The 23,061-nt window shown below is 41.5% G+C and overlaps 1 protein-coding gene across 1 annotated transcript in view; it reads right to left on the bottom strand.

Moving 5' to 3' along the window:
• DOCK11 (dedicator of cytokinesis 11) overlaps positions 1 to 23,061 on the bottom strand; it is a 186,329-nt gene that overhangs the window by 45,920 nt on the left and 117,348 nt on the right. The window contains exons 32-40 of the mRNA XM_080795085.1: positions 19,767 to 19,883; positions 18,068 to 18,143; positions 16,927 to 17,036; positions 14,872 to 14,983; positions 9,091 to 9,157; positions 7,531 to 7,578; positions 5,815 to 5,957; positions 4,432 to 4,547; positions 3,170 to 3,307 (exon numbers count right to left, since the gene is read on the bottom strand). Coding sequence (XP_080651211.1) covers positions 3,170 to 3,307; positions 4,432 to 4,547; positions 5,815 to 5,957; positions 7,531 to 7,578; positions 9,091 to 9,157; positions 14,872 to 14,983; positions 16,927 to 17,036; positions 18,068 to 18,143; positions 19,767 to 19,883 — 927 coding nt within the window. The remainder of the gene's footprint in view (positions 1 to 3,169; positions 3,308 to 4,431; positions 4,548 to 5,814; positions 5,958 to 7,530; positions 7,579 to 9,090; positions 9,158 to 14,871; positions 14,984 to 16,926; positions 17,037 to 18,067; positions 18,144 to 19,766; positions 19,884 to 23,061) is intronic.

Below are 23,061 nucleotides of genomic sequence, written 5' to 3'. Positions count from 1 at the left end.
TGGCTTCCATGATATCCCTCTTTTTTTACCTTTCTTCCCACTTCTGTGACTGCTGCTCCCCTCTCATCTCCACAGATTTCTTTTCCAGCCCTTTCTAGGTTGTTTTTCTCGACTGTATTGTTCTTGACCTTTTTGTTGTTGTTGTTGTTCTTCCTCTACATACTCTCCAGGGGAAATAAAACCACTCCCAAGGCTTCAAATACCGCTCCTATGCTGATGATCTCCCTGGTTCACTATGCTCCAGTTAAACTGGGCCTTTCAGTTCCCAGAATTTTCAATTCTTTCCCAACCCCGGGCCTTTGCACATGCATGCCCTTCTCCCTGGAGTGTTCTTCCTTGGGCTTTTCAAACAGTTGTCCCCTTTTCATATTTCAGGTCTCATTTTAAAAGGGACAAGCCTATTTAAGTAAGATATCTGTGGAGCACCTAGGTGGCTCAGTCGGTCAAACTCTTGATTTGGGCTCAGGTCATGATCTCAGGGTTGTGAGATCGAGGCTCATGTCTGGCTCCACACTGGGCACACAGTCTGCTTAAGATTCTCTCTCTCCCTCTTCCTCTGTCCTCCCCAACCTCCCGCTTGTACATGCACGTGCGCTCTATAAAAAAATAAAATAAAGTAAGGTATCTCTTACAAATCATTTTTCTCTATCTTAGCAACTTGGTTCCTTCCCAGAACTTACAATTACTATTTCATTTACTTGTTTATTTTCTTTCCCCCAACCCCACTAGACTAGAAGCTTAGCGAGGACAGAGACTATGTTTCTTTTGTATCCCCAGCACTGTATCTCTAGTACCTAGTACAGTGCCAGATAGAGAAACGGTGTTCAGTAAATACAGGATGGATGGATGGATGGATGGATGGATGGGTGGATGGGTGAATGGGTGGGAGGATGGATGGATGGATGGGTAGGTGGATGGTGGATGGATGGATGGATGGATGGATGATGGATGGTGGATGGATGGGTGGATGGACGGTAGATGGATGGATGGATGGGTGGATGGATGGATGATGAATGGATGGATGATGGATGGATGGATGGTGGATGGATGGATGATGGATGATGTGTGGATGGCTGGCTGGCTGGCTGGCTGGGTGGGTGGATGGATAGATGGATGGGTGGGTGGGTGGCTGGCTGGCTGGCTGGGTGGATGGATGGATGGTGGATGGATGGAGAGATGCGTGGGTGGATGGATGGATGGATGGGTGGGTGGATGGATAGATGATGACTCCAAATCTAGTTTTCTAACCCAGATCTCTCTCTACAGCAAAGATCTATATATCCAACAGCTAATCCTAACTGCTCTAACTGGATGTCCTAAAGGCACCTTAAATTCAACAGGTCCACAAAACAGAACTCATTAACTTTTATCATCTCTTACCTAGCTTATTATAGTAAGTCTTTTTCCTGCCTTCATTTAGTATTGCCACCAATCCACCTTCCACACTACTTTTGAGAGGGTTTTCCCCGCCTGCACCAATCTGCTTTTAATACAAATCTAATTGTGTTGGTTCCCTGCTCCCTGAGGGCTGAAAGATGAAGTATAATTCCTAAGATAAGTACAGAATCATCTGGTCCCCACTGACCTCTTCAGTCTCATCTCTCACTCAGTCCATACTAAGTTCTATCTCTACTGCAATGGAGAAACTTTTGCTAAATTCGGACGTTTTCCCTCCTCCTCCCTACCCTCAGTTCCCTGTATAGACTTGTTTTATTCTAGTGGTATTTGTGGATATGCGTGCATATATGTGTGTATGTTTCCCTCTACTGGACAATAAGCCCTTGGGCTGTATCCCTGACACAGTGTCTAACACCAGTAAATTCCTACCTGAAAACCGTTTGGTCGGTGAATTATTTCTGAATTTCTTTCCCTTAGTTGCTTATAACATGCTTGTATTGAATTCAGTTCTCCAAATACTTCTTTATTCAAAAATTCTATTAAGGAGGGATGTCTGGGTGGCTCAGTGGGTTAACTGCCCACCTTTGGCTCTCCTGGGATCGAGTCCCACATTGGGCTCCTTGCTCAGTCGGGAGCCTGCTTCTCCTGCTTCCTCTGCCCCTCCCCCCACTTGTGTTCTCTCTTGCTTGTTCTGCTCTTCCGTCTCCCAAATAAATAAATAATCTTTAAAAAATTATACTGGGGTGCCTGGGTGGTTCAGTTGGTTAAGTGTCTGCCTTTGGCTCAGGTCATAATCCTGGGGTCCTGGGATTGAGCCCCACATCGGGCTCCCTGCTCAGTGGGGTGTCTGCCTCTCCGTCTGCCCCTCTGCTCGTGCTCTCCCTCTCCAATAAATAAATAAAATCTTAATTTAAAAAAATAAAAAAATTATATTAAGGAGTGGCCATTAAGAAACAAACTTCAACTCCACCCAAGTTCTGTATCGAGTAAATAAAATAAGCCAGCAGACAAATAGTGACGACAAAAAAGTTCTCCAGGCCCAGCAACTCCACTACACAAATCAATTAATTGAATTTCTTTGTCTTGTTGGAGTTTCATCCCAGCGTAGAAGCCTTGACTGTAGCTTTCCATAACTGCAACTCCATCCTGGCTTATGATGCCCTTTATTACGTTTAAAAGCCATCAAAAACAGACCAGGAATAAATTTTGGCCATCTGTTTGAATCCAATTTATTCCTAAAAGCCTGGGCTGAGGTTTGCTTCGAGATGAGGTAAGCAACCTGAACATTTAGAGCCCGAAGACACAATTAGCTTTGAAAGGCAGAATTCATTCACCTGAACTCGTACTGAGTGCCTACTGTTCGCAGGCTATGATAGGAGACCCCGGGGTTAGACAACCTGGTCTCTGCTTTCCAGGGGCTCATACAGGAGCATGCGGATTAAGTTCTATAACCTCGGCATGAGAATACTTTGAGAAGAAGCAAACTAGGAAAAAACCCAGCAAAGCTGGTCATCTGAAAATGAGACTTTTCCTAGGAGCCTGTGGGAAAGGGGAAGGAATGGCGATGTGAAATAGAAAGCATGTTCAGACTTTACAGGGTTCTCGTTGGGCCGTCTTCGTGTGTGCTGCCGTTCTAAACCCGTACTTACAAAGGCCCTACTTCATAGCTCTGTGACCTGAGTTTCGGGGACATCACTCCAGGGACCCGTGGTGCCCTCTTTCCTGCCTGCCACGGAGGGAGCCCCACGACCAGCTCGAAAGCTGTCCTTACCTTACTGATGAAGGCTCGCAGGGAGGCAAAAACATGTTTCAGCGACGCTTCGGACTGTCCATTTTTAAGGAATGCCAGATGAATATCAAATACTTTTTTCATTAATGGGTTGTGGCCATCGTTATTTAAAAGTTGACTCTACAAAACGTTGAAAAAAATACATTTTGGGGGTGCTTGGGTGGCGCAGCTGGGGAAACATCTGCCTTTGGCTCAGGTCATGATCTCAGGGCTGTGAGGCTGAGCCCCGCATTGGCTCCCTGCTGGGCGTGGAATCTGCTTAAGATTCTCTCTCTCCCCCTCCCTCTGTCCCCTCCCCTGTTCTCTCTCTCTCTCTCAAAATAAGTAAACCTTGAGGGCCAAAGCAAGTAACTGCATTACACAGAGAAGAGGGAAGAAAATGACTGATTTTAACTCAGGGGGAAGCAAGCACGATTTTCTACTTTTGAGTTCTCCTGCTAATATTACATTATGGGATAGTTACATTATTTTTACTCTTCAGAGCACTCTCCTATTAACTCATCTTACTCCCTCGACAACCTTGCAAGATCATGGTTTTTACCTTCTTCTTTCTAAAATCCTCACGATGAAGGGGCACCTGGGTGGCTCAGTTGGTTAAGGAACTGCCTTTGGCTCAGATCATGATCCTGGAGTCCCAAGATCGAGTCCGCATTGGGCTCCCTGCTTAGCGGGGAGTCTGCTTCTCCCTCTGACCCTGCCCCCTCTCATGCTCTCCCTGTCTTTCTCATTCTCTCTCTCAAACAAATAAATAAAATCTTTAAAAAAAAAAATCCTCACGATGCCGATTTGTGTGGAGAAGCAAATATCTGAGAGAAAGCACTGAACGTCTGGCCAGGGAAGCTAGCCAGCCTGCCTTGGCATCGTCAAGCCTGACAAAACACCTCATCACCATGAGTATCTGGGCAAACCAGTTCAATCCTAATTCGAGCTAAACATGACTGGATATATTAATAAAATTGTGACAGAAAACGGGCTTTAAACACACACAAAAAAATCAAACAACAGAAGTTCAGAGGTAGCAGGAAGCTTGAGGGCAAATGAGTCCAAACCCCTCCCTTCGTGGATGTGGCAAGGGAGTCTCCGTAAATCCCCAAGGTCACACAGTAGCCAAACAAAGTCTGTCATCCAAGTTTCCAGACTGTTCATTCGGGGCTTTTGTACTACGCTGTGCTTCCTCTGACTAATTAATTTGTGTACAATGTTTTCTTTAGGACACCACCTGAATTGTGACTTCTCATTTTTACCTTGAAGCACTGGGTGAAAAACGAGATGGTATCCAGCACTGTTAGGGAAACTTCAGTAGCAGTGTTGCCTTCGAGAAGTGCCTGATGGAAAATATCTGCTTCAGTTGTTGCGGAGCCTGAGATTACAGAAAAAAAAGTTAATACAGACCAATGCAGAGAGTCACGTGACTGTTTTGAATGATTATTTGCCTCCCCCGCAAGACTCAGCGAGAGACGAGCAAGAAGAAAGGGGGCTCTCAGTATCCGCAGACCTAATGAGCTTCACTGTATTTATTCCTTAATCAAATATGATCCTGGCTATCAATGCCACTCATTCTTACTTCAGCTCTGTTATCAACAGCCCTGCAACATGTAATTAGGTGTCTCCGCTTCTTTGGAGACAAGATCTCAGGGATGAACTCAGATGATGTGACTAGGGAACAAGGATGCTGATGTAACTGGGAATAACAGAGGAAATTAGGTGTGCAAAAATGAGAAATCGCAGACAGCCAGCGACGTCACCTATGGTGGTGCCACCCCCCCCCCCGCCAGATGTTTCTAATCATGCCAAAGTTAGGGGACTTGTTTCTAGATCAGAAGAAAAACAAAGCACCTGGGCCAACCGAAGGCAGCAGGTCCCTTATATTTTTACAAGGGACAAGAGCAAAGCCAAAGTCCGTAAAACTTGCATTTTTTTAAAGGTGTTGAGTCTATTATTAGCTCAGGGTCCATCTACCCAAGACCTTTGTTTTTATTATTAGTCCTCATGACAAAGCCAGTTGGGCTGGCTTCCTTTTCGGCAACCTCTAGGGGACCATATGAAAATGTTGACTTTTTATTAATATTTGCTTATAGAACCCTCTAGCCTTCCCCGCCTGGTCAACATTTCTCTCCTTGCCCTGTTCTCCTTGTCAATATTTCAACACATGTGTAATATGCCTTTGTCAAAATAGTGTTTGCAATTCTCTCACTTCTACAGTCAGCTCAGCAGGGGTAATCCCTTAAAATCATTGAATGAACAGATATTATATATATTGAACAAATATTATAGATACTATTGTATTAAGATGCCATTGTTTGCACTGAAGTTTAACAGTAGGAACGAAAGCTAGCCATTGTAAAATAATATGATGAGAATAGCAATTCAGTGGGGGAAAATCAGTTTCTTTAATACTAAACTAAGAGAAAAACCACAGTTACCTAAAAATCACTGGAAAATCCACACATAGTTTATTAGATATTCCTGGATGACAAAAGGACTGTACATAAACAGAGATATGCAAATACATCCATAGATGTCTGGTCATTTCCGACTGGATCGGTGATTTAATCTAGAATTCCTTCAAGGTTCCATAGCATTATGTGTATGTTTCGAATGGGTAGCCTACCCACATTTTCACTTACTGTGATTAAGTGTGAATGAACTTTCCAGGCTGCTAAGATGCTGAAGTCGGGCCTGCATCACTCCTGATCTGTTTCGAAGAGCTGGCATGGTCTGCGATTTTCGGTCTATTCCAAAGTGCTTGGACAGCCAGGCATCATGTATCCTAAAAATATTTTAAAGTTAGGAAATGGAGTACTCTAATACTATATCTCCATGTTATTTTTTAAAATTTTTAAAAGATTTTATTTATTTATTTGACAGAGAGAGAGAGACAGCGAGAGAGGGAACACAAGCAGGGGGAGTGGGAGAGGGAAAAGCTGACTTCCTGCTGGACAGAGAGCCCACTGCAGGGCTCGATCCCAGGAGCCTGGAATCATGACCTGAGCTGAAGGCAGATGCTTCACCAACTGAGCCACGAAGGCGCCCCTCAATGTTATTTAAAAAAATAAAATAAAATAAAATAAAAATAAATGATGAGGTTTCCACATAAACAGTACACTGTGTTCAATATTCTATCTACTATTACTCAGCTTGAACAAGGCAGCACTGGAAATTGTATGAAGTTTTAGTGGATATTTAAAAGAGCTTTTGCTATGAGAATATAACTAAGGAATTTAGAAAAAGCTTCTTCCGTTCCTCCTTAAAAAATCAGAATCAAAGGGCCAACACTCCGTAAGGCTTGGTCTTTTCTCAAGAGGCAAGGAAGGGCAGGAGTCACAGAAAATAGTCGGAGGGATACTCAGAGTGGAAATGAGGTGGGGAGAATTCCTGGGGTTAGATGTTCAAGAAGGAATGCCAATCTAATCTGTTTCTGGCCTGGCCTTAAACCTGGATCAGACATGTCTGTCACTAGGATATGCCAACTTTTGCTTTCCTTCAGTTTTAAGATTCCATTAAAAAAAAAAATTACAGCTGGGTCATATGGGAACCCAGGAAAAAAAAGAGTTTGTCTATCCTCTAATAAACAGAGTGGGAGAGCCAGCAGAATCACAGAGGTGAAGGCTCACAGTGGTAGTTACCGAGCTGGCTCTGAGCCACAGGGAAAGAGAGTGGAAATCGTCACCGGAATTACCCATTATTAGGATGTTCCTGACACTCAGCCATGAACTCCATCCAAAGTGTCTGTTTAGTTCTTGAAAGTGCCATGGAATTTCACTTTTATAAAAAGGACTCTATCTGAGCTCCTTAACTCTACCCCCTAAAAATAGATCTCATTGAAATAAGTTATCTTTTTCTTAGGGTCCCTCAAACGCGTCCTAAAGTATTTACTTCATCCAGACTTAGGTGGCAAAAAGAAGAGAACAGCTCACAGAAAACGCACGTCCCAGCTGCTGTTGCGGACTTCTATTTACCTTAGCAACTGAAGTCAATATTGACAGGTTGTTGGTAAAAGTACAGACCTTACAGTTGTTCCCACTTTATGATTTCCTGCCTTCCCCTGGATCCTTATAAGCCTTTTCTCACCTCTTTCAGAGAAGACAAGTGTCTGTTCTTGGATTAGAACAGAAACTCCGCGTAGCAGGCTAACTGCTACCCTTTGGAAAACTTAAAAATACATCCATTCACACTAGTTTAATTTACAGTTTGAGTTGAGACATGTTAAATGAAGCCCCGGTAACTTCACGTTAACGCAAAATGAAAAAAAAAAAATCTAGGTTTTTACGTGCCATGATCAAGACTGCCATCTGCTGGAAGAGAAGGACAAATAAAAAAGTGGAAATTGCAGTGGGAATTACCTGGCTATGTTTCTTTTCCCCATGTATCTGAAGTGGAACAAACATACCCTAGGAAGAAAAACAACAGCACGTTAGCGAGATATTGCCACACTTTGCATTTTAACCAGCAATATTCAAAAACTCATGTGTTCCAAATATTTAAACCATATTATGACAATATGTTTTGGTATACAGATACATACACATGACTACTTGTGGGTTTGCCATATTATATCTTTCTAGATTTATTTGCTACGTTAGCAACAAAAAGCTCCATGTGTCTTCACCTACAATTCTAATGACGTTTAAAAAGCTTGTCGATGCAAATGATGATTCTACATCATGCTCTATAATGTTTCATAGCAAAGATCTCTAGTTTTAGCCATTAATACCTAAAGAAAAAGTTTCTTAAGCCCGAAAAATTGGAGCTATTGCTATATTTTTATAATGGCATTAAATACACCTTCTATTATTCAAAAATCTCAAACACATCCAGAAGTTGGAAGGAGAGCATACTAAACTCCCATGTACTCAGCCCCCACCTGCTTCAACGGTTATCAGCACAGGGCCATTCTTGTTCATCCTCTACTCTGAACAGGTGCCCTGCTCACCCTCCACTCTCCCTACCTCCTATATATATATTTTTTCCTCCTATATATTTTTTTGAGGCAAACCCCCAACATCATATATTTTCATTAGTAAACATTTTGATATAGTTTTTAAAAATCGCAACCTCTGTTTTGTTTGCTGATGTTTTCTGCAAAACTTTGAAGACTTTATACGTGCACTGAGTATCCTCTTTTTGTTTTGAAAGACATGCACACAAAAACATCACATTTATGCATGCTCTTTACTTATTTATTTATTTTTAAAGTAAGCTCTGCACCTAATGTGGGGCTTGAACTCATGTCCCTGAGATCAAGAGTTGCATGCTCTACCAACTGAGCCCGCCAGGAGCCCCTGGGTGTTATTTATCTAAAAATTCCTCAGATTTCATTCTAATTTTTCTTTCAGCTTTCAATAAGGATATGCAGATAGCTCAGCAAACAATCTAGGACAACTTCCCAACTCTACCTTCCCAACTTCCCAACTTCCCAAACAAGACTGGATTTTTCCCCAACTGCCTTGGAATAGAGAGGAATACATATATATATGAATATACACATATGAATATATATATATATATGTACATGCACATATCTGATGCCGGTAGAATTACTCAGCTCTACAAAGGAGTACAAATTCTAAATTCCAGTCATTGAAGCTGCTCCATTAAGCCAGCATCTGCTCCAAATGAATGCTTTGGGACAGCTGATGCCACTTCTAGTTTTCTAGATCACAGAAAGACTGCTGCTGGGCTGAACGATGGTCTATTATTAGCTAATTTTGCTGCTATTATAAGTATTCCATCTCCATGTTTTGTCCCATCTGTATGAAGAACCTGTGTGCTGGCCTTGATGCTACCAGAACAGTTGACTATTTCCTACGTTATCAATAAATAAGCTGTTGGGGGAAAAAACAGGTAATATTTTAACCCCCAAACAAGGAGACAATTTATGAAAATAAATTAGTATAACTTACTCGAGAAGGATGAGAATGTTTATGAGCTCCTGAGGAGAGACTTTATTCCAGTAAGTTAAGAGAGTATCTGAAAATGGAATAAACAAAGTGGCAGATCTTGAAATAAGCACAGTAAATATAAATAGCACAGTGCCCCTCAAAGTATCAATAACCTAGCTTTGACAACCATCAGTTCCCAGCTGGTTCTTTCATCGATGTCCTCATCTCCCAGCTCATTGTTCAAGGCATACACTGTATTTGTGTGAATTAATTCCAGATATATTGCTTTATCTATAATTATTTAATGATTATTTTTATTTAGTTTATAAATATTCTTTTGGATGGCTGATACTAATCTTCATATCATCCCTGAAGACAGAGGAAGGGAAAAGGACCAGGGGCGTTTTTAATGAACTTCCTAAAGTTTTGCATAACGCTGTGTGCTTAGGTGTATTTTTCCAAAAGGAGGGTCAAGCACCTTTGCCTGCTACTCAAAGGGCTCTGTGAACCAAAAAGTTTGAGAACTTTAAACTTTAGAAGAAGAGATTTCTTTTTTAACCCTTTGCCTTTGCATTATAAACTCTGAAGTCCTGATATTATGTAAATACACACACACACACACACACACACACACACACACACAGAGTTAAAAACAAAACAACAGGCTGAATGAAAATGGAGCTGCTTATGCTAAGCCTCCCACCACCAAACCTAGACAATTACAGTTCCCAGTCTCCCAGGAATGGAATTGTAAACCAGTCAATTAGGAATCATCTGATGGGCACTACTAAGGTAATCTGCCTGACAGAGCCCTGGCATCCCCTAGACAAAAGTGACTTTGCAATAACAAACCCACTTTCTTTCCCTGTATAAACTTCCTTGCTCCAGCTCCCTTCTACCTCTAAAAGTCTTTCATTTTTTACAGCTCCTCAAGACTACTTTCTATCTGCTAGATTGGATGCTACCTGACTCTAATCAATTTTCGCTCAAATACACTCTTACAAACATGCCTGCTTATCTTCTAACCGTATGTCCAGGTGCATGTATCCAACTATTCCAGGTATAAAAGTCCCTTAAATCTATCATGTATACTTCTCTTTTGACCCTCTTCTTTACTCCAACACAGTGATTTACCGAGATTAAAAAGAAAGAAAAAATACTGCTGCCACTTAACTCTCCATTCATTTTTCATTTACTTTTTAAAAGATTTTTATTTTTAAGTACTCTCTACGCCCAAAGTGTGGCTAGAACTCAACTGCGAGATCCTGTCGCATGCTCTACCCACTGAGTCAGACAGGTGCCCCCTCCATTCCCTTTTTATGCTACTCAGATATAGCTCATGGTGCTCATAGCTCTTAAATGTAAAAATGTCAGAGGCATCACAAGAGTGGTAAATGACAAAACTGCCAACCCAGCTACAACCCGGGCAAGATAAAGACGGAAGATAGGCAATGTTGGCTAGGCGGAGAGGGGGAGAGAGGGAGGAATGCAGGGATTTTGACTTTACTTCCAACTGTTTCTAAAAGCCACGAGTGTTGATACTTTCTAAAACACTGACCCTCAAGAATAAAGATGCTAAAAATGGCGTCGTTAGTTTGTTTAAAAAAAAAAAAAAAAGGCGGGCAGGGACTTCCGGTCTCCCCCCCCACCCCGCCCACCCCGACTCCTGCCTTTGATTGCCGTGCCACTCAGAGAAGCCCAGATCCCCCAGAAGCCACTGGGTTTCCGGCCTCTCGGCCTCCGTCGAAGAGCGGCGTGTAGGCGCCATCTTCTCTCTCACACGCATCGGCTCTTCCCGCCGAAAGGTTGGTGCCTTCTTCCCACCCAAAAACTCCGGGACTTTCTGCCCATCCCTGAACCACCCCAGTGCCAGCCTTGTGCCCAGAGGCAGCTTCGCAGGTCTGTAAAAGGGAAAAAGGCCTCATCCCAGCCGCGGCTTAGCTCTAGTCAGCAGCTCCTCCGCCATTTTCTCGGCAACAGCGGTAGCGCTGTCAAGCCGCTGGCCTGTCTCCACCGTTTCCAAATCCCAAATCGGCGAGACATGATGCAGGCAGGGAACATGGGTGGAGGAGACAGGGAAGGTGGTAAGAAGCCTTCAGGAAGAGAAAAATTACAGTTTAGTGTATGTGATGTGTCATCTGATGATTTTAAAAAAACCTGGCTAATGCTAAAAGAGCTCCACGACAAAGAGCTACACCGTTTACAGGCAAAATTAGCCAGTTTGAGGAAAGAGCGACTGGCCGATGGAAGGTGGACGGGCTCCACAGCCAAAATTAAAGAGCTGACCGCGAAACAGAAAGTCCTCAGTAGCACCATTCATGACTTGCGAGATCAGTTAAATGCAAAAACATGTGAACGCTGTTCACTGAATGAAAGCTACAGGAACACACTACAGCAAGAATTTTATGATATCCAACAACAAAATCTTCACTTTATTGCTCAGCTTACCGAAGAAAGGAATAGGTTAAGAGAAGAAAATCAGAAGCTTTCTGCAGAACTAAAACGGAATCTGCAGCATTTGCCCCCTTCTTTTTCTAATAGCAATGATGATGAGGAATTCATTCCCTGTACTCAAAGGTCTGTGCCAGTTTTCTCCGTCAGGGAGCCCTCCCCAGGAACTCATGTGTATCTGCCTGTCCGATTGATAAAGCAATCAAATACTGAAGAGATGAAAACTGGACAAAAGGAACGACCACGAAGTCCAAAATTTTCGATTCCATTTTATAGTCAGGACCTCTTCGAGGACCGGGAGACCTCTCCTGAGCAGCCTTACCTTAATAGCAGTAAGCCTGGCACAGAGAGCAGTACCAGTCAGAAGTCACCTGCAGCGTTTCCTTTAACATCGACAGCTAGTCCTCAAAAGGGGTATGGATTTCAAGATGTTTCAAACTACGAAGACCAGCTTGGCCGGCCGAAAAGGAAACAGATCTTCACCCAGAGGACCTCCACCCAAAGGACCTCCACCCAGAAGTGTGAAACTCAGATTGACTTCTCTTGGAGCCTTTCCAGTATTTCTACCACAGGAAACCCTGCTACTCAAGTCGTATCTGAAACTTCAGAGGAAAATATGCCTGATTATAATGGAAGTTCATTTCCCCCTTTTACACAGAGTAAGGAAAAGCCCCCTTTAACTGTACTTCCTTTTGACTATACTGTAAGATCTAGTGGGAAAAGAAAATCGGAGAGTGGTATAACTCAGTACAACATTGGGTTTTCTGTAAGAGATTGCAGCTACCCGACACCTTTCACTGAACAATCCACTGGGAAGAAGAATGTTAATGAGTCTACAGGTAAGGAGTATGATGCCAATAAGCCTCTCGGTGATACCCAAAATTTCATCTCTGGGTCTTCAATAAAGAGAAAAGCCAGGACACAGACAGAAAAAGAAGGAAAGTAGCTTTGCCTCATCCTCTCAAGGAAAATGCTCTTCTTTTACAAGAGGACAGTCTTCCTGTCAATTCAGACTGTGTAACTGATTACCCCTGACTCTGATTCCATTTCTCCAGAAATAATAAACAAGACAATAAGAAAAAAAGTTTGGCAAATGACTAAGACTTTGAAACAGTGACTTATTGCCAATTAATAAAATGTAGCCACAAATAGAAAAGGAAATTCATTCTGTGGAATTCCTCTACTTCCACATATAAGTGTAAAGTTCTGCCGTCTTTTTGTTGAAACTAAGTTGCTACTGTTTATGAACCAATAAAGCCATGAAAGGACCTGAAGAGTATGGACTTCTAAGGGTTCAACATTTAAATGCATACAGAGTGATTAAAATATTTACCAGACAAGACAAAGTAACTAGAATACATCCACTGAGAAAGATCCAGAAGCAGATTTTTTTTCAGAATAAAATGAATATGACTTTACACATACAAAAGATAAAGAGAAGATGTGACACAGACTGTATACTAGTTATTAAAAATGTGCTTTTAAGAATCAAAAAGCAAGAGCAGAAGAGAGAAAAATCTAAGCAGCAAAAACCAAAAATTCAGCAAGCAAGGTCAACATTTACAAGAGGAGCAGAACTATGAAGTTCTCAAGAAACAAAGCAGTTATGGTCTTATCCATGACATTAAATAAGCTGCCAGAGGCTTAGCCCTGGTAATTACAGTATATGGTGTGAGAGTGGGCGTGTGTGTGTGCATGTGCACACATGTGTGCATGTGCGTGCACATGCACTCTGCTGGAGTGCAGATAAGGAGAAAGTAGTCAGCAGTGCATCTCCCCCAACTCCTTTCCCTGCCCCCTGTTTTTCCTCTCCCTGCCCCCAACTCACTTTCCCTGGGCAGTGGTGGTATTCAACAATTTTTTTGTTTTTCTTATTTTTGTTTATTTGTTTGTTTTCATGTGTCACTTAGGCCTTTTTAAAAAAACAAATTTACTGAGAGAATCCATGGGCCATAAAACCCATTTAAATAGTGCATAATACAGCAGTTTATAGTATTTTTAAAGAGTTGTAAAACTACCACCCCAGTTTTAGAATATTAGATATTTAGAATATCTAAATATTTTAGAATAGTTTCATCACCCTAAAAGGAAATCCCATATACATTAGCAGTCACTTTCCACCTTGTTTGCTCACTTTTCCATCTTACAGGAAGATGAAAACAGTGAGCTGTGGCTGTAGTTGTTAACTGATCCATTATCTCTCAGACTGAAATACCACTGGGGTTAAAAATGATCTCCCTTTATTTCTTTCCCAAAACAGGGAGGTACATCATATAGTCTCAATATAATCTTTGACTTTTACTTTAAATTATATAGTCTTAGAACTTTAAGATGATAGTTGTTTTTTGATTTTTATTAATAAACTCTAGGATTTATTATTCATATCTAGCTTTTCTGAAGGTCTTTGATGGTTAACTATCAAATTATTTTATGTTTTTATATCCTGCATTATTATTTAAAAAAAGATTTAGAGTAATATTTAAAAATATTTAACATAGAAATATTTAAAAATACTTGAATATAAAAATGTTTAAAATATTTAAATATAAAAATATTTTAAAATATTTAAATATAGAAATGTTTAAAAATAAAGCAAGTAAGTAAAATATAATGATTATGATAATCAGAACCCAGGTGCTTTCATGTTCTTCATTCCTGTATACATTTTTTTTTTAGTAAAAATATTGAGAAAAGGAAGAAAAGGGAGGGAGTTGTGTAAGTGAATGTGATATTTGGGAATAAGATAACCTGATATTACCTACAGAGGACTTGCAGTTTATGAAAACCCTTTGGTTAGTCTATCATATAAAGAATTGTTAAAACTAATAAATAATACAACTGTACACCAAAGGGGGAAAAATGGAGCCTGAAAAACAACGTAACACCACACGATGCCACAGGCAGGCACTATGAAGATAACAGCGGCATTCCCAACCCTCCGAGAATACTTCCTGTCTTTTTGTTTGCTTTTGGTTTTCCAAATCCTGGGTCAAATAAAAGCTTAAGTATTAAATGTGACTCCTGGTTATTATTTCCTTCTGTTTACTTTGGTCATTTAATGCGATATAAGCTCTGCATGAAAAAAATATGTTTAGCACTTTTAAAACTACAGTTTCATTTTAGAAATCAGTTTTTAAATTAAAAAAACAATAGTGCGAAGAATCAAACCCAGATGACCCCAATAAACCCATTTTAAGTTAGAAACAGAGGAACGTTTTAAGGTCAGAGTCTTCAACGATCTGTTTCTAATGTGCCCGTGTTTTACATACAGGGGACGATCAAATATTCGTTGCATGAACCTGTGAGGGGGAATGTCTAGTAGAGACCACGCTTAATATGCTGGTAACTCACCTTCGGAAATCATTTTCACTATATACAGGTAGCACATTAAGAGGCTTCTGATTTCATACTGGTCCAGTCGGTTATACTGGGATACACTACTCCTGGTAGAACTCTGTCGGGTCTGTAATAGAAAGGGCTATTGTCAAACAATATTGGTACTAGAGATTCCCATACCCTTTAACTCAATAACTATTTGTATCATTGGTCCTGCTTGGGAAAATTCTAAGCCTAAATCAAATTTTCTATCACACTTGGAAGGTAAATGAGCTGAATCTTTCTTTGTTCCTACTGCACAGAGTAGTATCACTAGAAACTACCTGGGGGTCTTCATCAAGATAACAGCCATGAGCACTGTGTTTCATTCCCGTGTGTTCTGTGTTTAAGTAGCAGTAAAAAATTTAAATTACCGTACCTGGCTATTCCAGGAAAAATAGCTTTTACATGCAGGAGGAACTTAACTAAGGTATATGGAAGCACAGAAACATTTTAAGCTCTTTTCATTTGAATCTTTCAGAGGTTATAAATTAAAATCCAACCTACAAATCATAGGTCAGGAAATCTGTATTTTTTAAGAAGGGCCCATATGACAAGATAATTACATGATGAAGAATCCAGTAATACTTTAAAACCACAGCTTCTACAAACTAGTGACGTTCCTTTTAATGACTTTTGTTAAAATCTCAGTTGTTAAGCATGACAAGATCTGACTTATTTGGGGACTTATATGAATAGAATGTTAATAATCTAAAGAATTTACCTTATTAAAAACCAGTTCTTTCACAGTTGAGCTAAACTGAGCTGGAAATAGGCATTTACTAAACTAGGATTTACTAAGAACGAACTTTCACTTAGAGCACAACACCTAGGTTCTGAATGTTTGCTAGCTGTGTGATTATTAAGTCATTTAACTTCTTTGTCTTTTATCTGCTTACCAATGATAGTGTCTGTTGACAGAATTCTAAAAGCCGTAAAATGGGAACCTTTGTGAGTGAATTACTATTTACCCCAAGGCTCAAGGAAGTATATTCCAGTGGGTCTCAAGGGGTGTTTCCCAATTAGCAGCATCAGCATCATCTGGGAACTTAGTTAGAGACACAAATTAGCAGGCCCCATCCCAGACTGAATTAGAAACTCTGGAGGTGAGGCCCAGCCATCTGTTTTTATTAACCCCCCAGGTGATTCTGAAGCACACTAAGAATGCTGTGATATAAGAGAAACATTGCTAGAATCAGAAAATCCAGGTTCAGTTCTGGCCTGCCATAGCTGTGTGGTTGTCCTAAGTCACAGCCCCAGTTTTCATTTGTAAATTGAGTTGGAATTTATTATTTTTATGCACCCTTCTAACCCTAATTTTATATGATTCTGTGATCTTACACAGCAGCATGACATGGCTTTATTGGTCGAAATGAAGTTTCTTGGGGCACCTGGGTGGCTCAGATGGTTAAGCATCTGCCTTCAGCTCAGGTCATGATCTCAGGGTGGTGAGATTGAGCCCCGCATTGGGCTTAAAGGGTCTCTCTCCCTCTCCCTCTGCCGCTCCCCCACACCCACCACTTGCCCTTTTTCTCTGTCACAAAATAAAATAAAATAAAATGAGGTTTCTCTGTCTCAAGGCAGACATACTCAAATTTTAATGTTAGAGAATATATTCTGATTAAGTAATGATGAGACACTGAGATCATCGATTTGGAGGCCTAACTTTTTTTCTCCCAGGTTATTTACTCTATCACAAAAGAACGGAAGACTGAATTAACCCTGCCAGGAAGGGATTTACACGACAAGGTGCATTAGATATTTTAAACATGAACCTTCCCTCTCTAGAACAGGTTACAGTATACGAAGATTAACGGAGGTATTCAAAGTTAGAACTCTTAAGGATGAATGCCTTATCCTCCATAAACAGTTATAAATATTCAAGTAGCAGCTGCCATTAGAGGAAGGAACCAATGCAACATCCAAGAGTTATGGGATGCTTTCTAGTAGAGAGACTTTTACTTATATAAAAAGACAGCCAACTGTAGCCTAACCTATCCCTAGGGTTACCCCACATACTTAGGTTCTTACATTTTCAACAGTCCCGCTCTGATCTGGAAATCCTGTTGTTCCTTCTGGGAGGAGGGAACCTCTTGAATCTTCCCTCTTGATTCCATGTCCATTTGGAAAAGCCCCATAAGCTGGAAAAAAAAAAAAGCCAAGTCACCATTAACAACAGGAAGAATGGTCAAAAAAAATTTTTTTTAAAATAAGTACTGGGTTAATTTAGAGACAGATTTTAGGGAATAGATCTTAGTCATCTAAAACATGAAGTTTTGGGGGCCGCCTGGGTGGCTCAGTTGGTTGAGCAACTGCCTTCGGGTCAGGTCATGATCCTGGAGTCCCAGGATCAAGTCCCACATCGGGAATCCCTGCTCGGCGGGGAGTCTGCTTCTCCCTTTGACCCTCTTTCCCCTCTCATGCTCTCTCTCTCTCACTCTCTCTCTCTCTCAAGCAAATAAATAAAGTCTTCAAAAAAAAAATGAAGTTTCGGGGCGCCCAGGTGGCTCAGTGGGTTAAGCCTCTGCCTTCGGCTCGGGTCATGATCTCAGGGTCCTGGGATCAAGCCCCATATTGGGCTCTCTGCTCAGCAGGGAACCTGCTCCCCCCCCCCCCACCGCCTGCCTCTCTGCCTGCTTGTGATCTCTCTCTCTCTGTCAAATAAATAAATAAAATCTTTAAAAAGAAAATAAAAAAAGAAAAGAAAACATGAAGTTTCTATTTTATATCAAAACACCATCAGAAGCCTAACAAAGGGTGAATTATTTTTTTTAACCACTTGAAATACTTTAGTACTTATGAAACAACAAGAGGCTGGAAGTAATAAACCAAAGCCACACAATTCAAGAGAGAGTTTTGTAGATAAGTAAACTTAGGCCCAAAAAAGGGGAAGCGTCTTGTCTTAAGACTGGAGACAGATAGGATCGGAAACCAGTGTTCTTCTCATTATCTTGTATTTTGTCAGTATACCAAAGCTACATTTTAAACAAGCTTAGATAAGGAAACTTAAGCAAAAAAAGGGGGGGGGCTGCAAGTGTGAGTCAGATTTAATTAAACTTTAGAAGAGCTCATGCTATGTATAGTTATTATGAAGTATTTCAAAAGTACAGAGAAGTACAGGGTGCGTTTCTACACAGCCATGCAACATATACTCTTTAAAGGACTTAATTACCAGTGTCTTTGTCACTGCTCAGACTCCCTCTACTTGTAGGTGAAGTGAAGCCACAGGCAAACTCATCCCGGGATGCCTGTAACACAAGGTGACATTGCTGTCATTTCAACGAATTTGTACATGAGCATGAGACATTGGAATGAACAGAATGGGAGGGTCCCCTAACTTTAAACAAAGCTCACTGTGAAAGTCCAGATCAGGTATAACTGTTGGTATTTCGGTGACATCTCTTTAAAGATGGGGTACTAGGATACTTTGCAAGCAAGACCTCTGAGCGAGTAATAGAACCCGAGATGGCTGGTGGAAGCGGCAACCACCACCCAATAATCCCCCTGGGAACTAGGTGCAGTGCTCGAAGGAGAGGTGTGACCAGAAGCCCTAGATGAATTTGAGCTCCAGAAGAAAGAACAGGTAAGTCAAATACTTTCAAAGATCACTGTCGAATATTTTGGAATGAGCATAAGCAGGAGTAACTGTGTTTGGGAAGAAAGACCAGCCTAAAACCCAGGTAGATAAGGCAGCCCCCACATTTAGCTGAGGTACGTAATCAGGAGCTGTAGGCAATAAAGCCATCAGGAAGGCTTAAAAGCAGCTTTCTCAGGAACCCAAGGCAGGCCAGACAAATCGACTAGGGCATCTGATAGGGGTAATTGCCAAAGGAAGCCATAAAGGACACAGTCTATCCCACCACCCAATAACATAACATGGCAACTGAAAGTGGGAAGGCCATCTTGGGCCATTCAGAACATGGAATGGGGGCAGGGCAGGACTTCACAGTCCCTCTGGGCAGAATAAAAAGGGTACAGTTCTGTGCACCACATTTTAATAGGCCGACTGGTAAAATGGAGCATATCCAGAAGAGCGTAACCAAGGTTGTCAAAGGGTTTGGGAATGACAAAAGACGAAGTGGAGGTAGGTATCTGGTCTGGAGAAAAATTTAGAAAGCACTTGTGCAAGGGGTGTCATGTGGAGGTGGGAACAGATATGTTCCATGTCTCTCTAAGAAGGCCAAACTAGGACAAGCAGATAAGAAAACCTTGTAGGTCTAATGTGAGAAGGAAAGTTTTAATTACTACAAAGGCAAAATGTTGTTTTGCCCAATGGGGGACCGGTCACCATCCAAGGTTCCTTTTAACACCAAGATTCTAAAGGGAGAACAAAGCACAGACCAACTGTGCCGAGCGGAAAGCAACTCTGAAGAACTAAAAGGAGGCTGTCCCAGGAAAGGAGAAGCAAAGGAATACAGTTTAACCCCTGGTGCCTTGCATTGTGGAAGAGAAGAATCCTTCATTCCATTTCCAAGTTGAATATCGAAAGGCAAATAATGGTAAATCTTAAAACACTGGGTGCAAAGGATTCTTGGTATTCTCTTGGACCTTGTTACTCAAAGTGTGGTCCTTGGACCAGAAGCAGGCAAAAGTGTGTTAGAAAAGCACAGTCTCAAACTCCACCACAGGCCTACTGAGTTAGAGTCTGTGTTTTAACAAAATCCCCTGGTGATTCGTATGCACATTAAAGTATGAGAAGCAAGGGCACCTGGGTGGCTGAGAAGCACTGCGGTAGGGGAAAAAAAAGTGTTAACTCTAAAAATGGAATGAAGAGCAATGCTTAAGATAGAGCCCATATAGCATATGACCCCAATTCCAAACGCAGTCAATAAAAGGGGATAAAACGTCCGGGGAAATACATTACTACTTACAGAATTAGGCAAGGCTGCACAAGAATACAAGGTATCTCGACCTGCTAACCGCTGTATATTTTCCAAGAGCAGTCCAACAAACGGGAGGTACAATTGTGCTATTTTGGCCTGCTGGTTCTGAAAAATAATTATCCAAAGCTCAGTAGGGATATAATAGGTCTATACCCCAAATAAAGCTAGCCCCCATCTATCAGTTTCAAGACTCAAAGTGGGCTAATATCCACAACAAATGAGTGAACCATGAGGCTATTTACACTTACAAGTCTCAAAACTAATTACTACGGAACCTTCTTGGTATTTGGATTCCTACGCCCTACAGAGTCAAATCACAATCCCTCAATGATTACATAAAGTAAAAGGCGAAAGCTCATTCTTTGAAAAATAGTGGTTGACCTAGAAAGCAGATAACATCGGTTCCGTTCTTTAACTCCAGTGAGGGCTGAGTTTTCACAAGCACAGGGATGGTGTCTGCCTTGTTCACCACTTCAACCCCAGTGCCTGGGCAGATAGGAGACGCTCAGTACACGTTAGCTGAATAAATGAATCAACGGGAGAAGCTCCCAAAATGGTGAATTACTGGGGTGCCTGGGGTGGCTCTGTGGGCTGGGAGGCCGACTCTTGGTTTCGGCTCAGGTCAGCATCTCAGGGTCCTGGGATAGAGCCTTCCATCGGGCTCTGTGCTCAGCAGGGAGTCTGCTTCAGGATTCTCTCTCTCCCTCTGCCCCTCGCCCTCTTCTCTTGCTTGCTCTCAAATAAATCTTTTTTTAAAAATGGTGAGCTACTCTATTCCTTAAGAAACATTTTGTTGTTATTGTTGTTTTATTAAAGATTTTATTTATTTATTTGACACAGAGAGAGAGGGAACACAGGCACGGGGGGTGGGAGAGGGAGAAGCAGGCTTCCCGCTGAGCAGGGAGCCCGAGGCGGGGTTCGATCCCAGGACCCGGGGATCACGACCTAAGCCGAAGGCAGCCGCTTAATGACTGAGCCACCCAGTCACCTCCTTTTTTGTCGTTTTGATCAAAGCAATTAAGATAATGTGATCTTGGCCCCCTGAGTCAACTGTAAGACTTGGAAGATAAATTTGTAAATAAATATATTTATCCCCTGGCCACTAGCAGTCTTAACATGGTATCTCTTATTTGAAATTTATTGCTTCTCTCAGCTCTAGACATTCCTCATCCGACACGTACACGCGCTTGAGTCAGCAAAACCAGTGGATGTAATGGTGTAAAAGTTGCCCCTTCACATTCCATGACTCTGGAAGGTTTTTTCTGGAGACTTAGAGAAGGTCTCTAGGGCTTAAGAGTCAACCTACAGAATACAGAAGATCAATAGTACCTCCTTGTTGCCTGAATTCGCATTTGTTATTTAGGCTGAACCTAAATTCCTTTATTCTTCACATGGCTTTGGCTTCAAGGCTTTTCCCCATCGTGGTCACCCTTTTTTGGCAGTTCTCTAGTTTTTCAGTGTCCCACTTTGGCTTTGACAGCCACTATGGTCTCTGGCCAAGAACAAGGATCTTGGATTTTATACATATATGAATTCCCAATCTCCTGGTGCTGTTCCTTGACTGTGATCAAATCACTGAGCCACAGTTTACATTTCTCTTTCGTAAAATGGGGATAATAATAATGATACTAATTCAGGTGAGGTATTTAATACAGCGTCTGACATGTAGCGAGTCCTCAGTCAATTTTAGCCACTATTATTAATACTACAGCTTCCGGATGGGAGTCTCCTTTTGTTCCATAGTGATCACTAGGCAAGGAGATACTACAACTCTCTCAGGGGAACAGGAACACAGGAAAACATACAGTGTAAAATATATTAAGCTTTGCCTGCACAAAAGTCCGAAAACCACCTAGGAATCTATTCCTAGAAGAGAGTTTAAAATAAGGCATTGTTCAGGGGTGCCTGGCTGGCTCAGTGTGTGACTCTTGATCTTGGGGTTGTGAGTTCAAGCCCCACACTGGGTGTGGAGCCTACTTAAAAAATAAATAAATAGGGGCGCCTGGGTGGCTCAGTGGCTTAAAGCCTCTGCCTTTGGCTCAGGTCATGATCCCAGGGTCCTGGGATCGAGCCCCACGTCGGGCTCTCTGCTCAGCGGGGAGCCTGCTTCCTCCTCTCTCTCTCTGCCTGCCTCTCTGCCTACTTGTGATCTCTGTCTGTCAAATAAATAAAATCTTTAAAAATAAATAAATAAATAAAACAGAATGGGGTATATCCATATGATGGAATAATATGCAGATTTCTAAAAATGTGGTAGCTCTAATCTTCAGGATGTCTTGTTAATTTAAAAAAAATGCATAATAATTCTCATTATACACACACACATATATAAAAATATATATATGTATATATATGTGTGTGTATATATATATGTGTGTGTATATATATATATATATATAGGCTTCTGCATGCGTGTCTTACATGGGGTTAAGAAATGGAAGAGAGGCATTGTTTAACCATGTACATGGATTACTACAAAGGGAGGTGGGAAGTGGGGGGAGGGGGGATAATGGAAAAAACCCTGCCCACAGCCGAAGTCAAAACTGCAGCTCTTTCAGGGGTTAACATCACTTGCAGTGGGTACAGGCACAGATACACACCTTAGTCACCGGACATTTTGGTTCTGGGTAGAGAAGAGGTCTCACAGTCATGATAACAAGTTAGGAGATCTCCCAAAGCAGTTTACGAGCAGCACATAATGGGGACAAGTGACATCCTGATCATTTCATTAGAGGAGGGGCCAAAGAACAGCAACATAGTTGGGGGGGCTGTGACTAGGGTATCTCAAAAGCAGCATTTCCATAGGAAGCATTTTTTTCCTCAACTGTGTATTTGTCTGGGGTCACTTCAGGGGACCCACAAAAATTACGGGAGCCTAAAGCTTCCATCTCTATCCCTTACCTTGGCACCACCATTCGTGGTGAACATGTTTTACTTAAACGTATTTGACAGATGACCCCTTACTCAGGTCATCTGGGAATTCTTTGGACCCAACAGAGAAAGGAATTCAAGCTTTGGTGAAGCAGACCCATGAAGCAAAGTTCTAGCACAGAGAATCCCATACCCACATAATAGGTGTTTAAAGCTTTTGAACAAAAGAGAAAAGGGCTTCAGAAGTCACTGAAGAGGTAATGGGCTTGGCATTTCAATCCTTCCCACACTCCCAAACCTCAAATACTCAAGTAGGCGCTGTGCTGAACTTTTACAGATAACAGAAGTTATGTGTGTGTGTGCGCATATATATACTATAACATCTCAGAATTTTAAAAAGGAAATGATGTCC

Source organism: Martes martes, assembly GCF_963455335.1.
Source record: "Martes martes genome assembly, chromosome: X".
In the NCBI taxonomy this organism is placed as follows: Eukaryota; Metazoa; Chordata; class Mammalia; order Carnivora; family Mustelidae; genus Martes; species Martes martes.
This window is presented reverse-complemented; position numbering and strand designations above follow the sequence as displayed.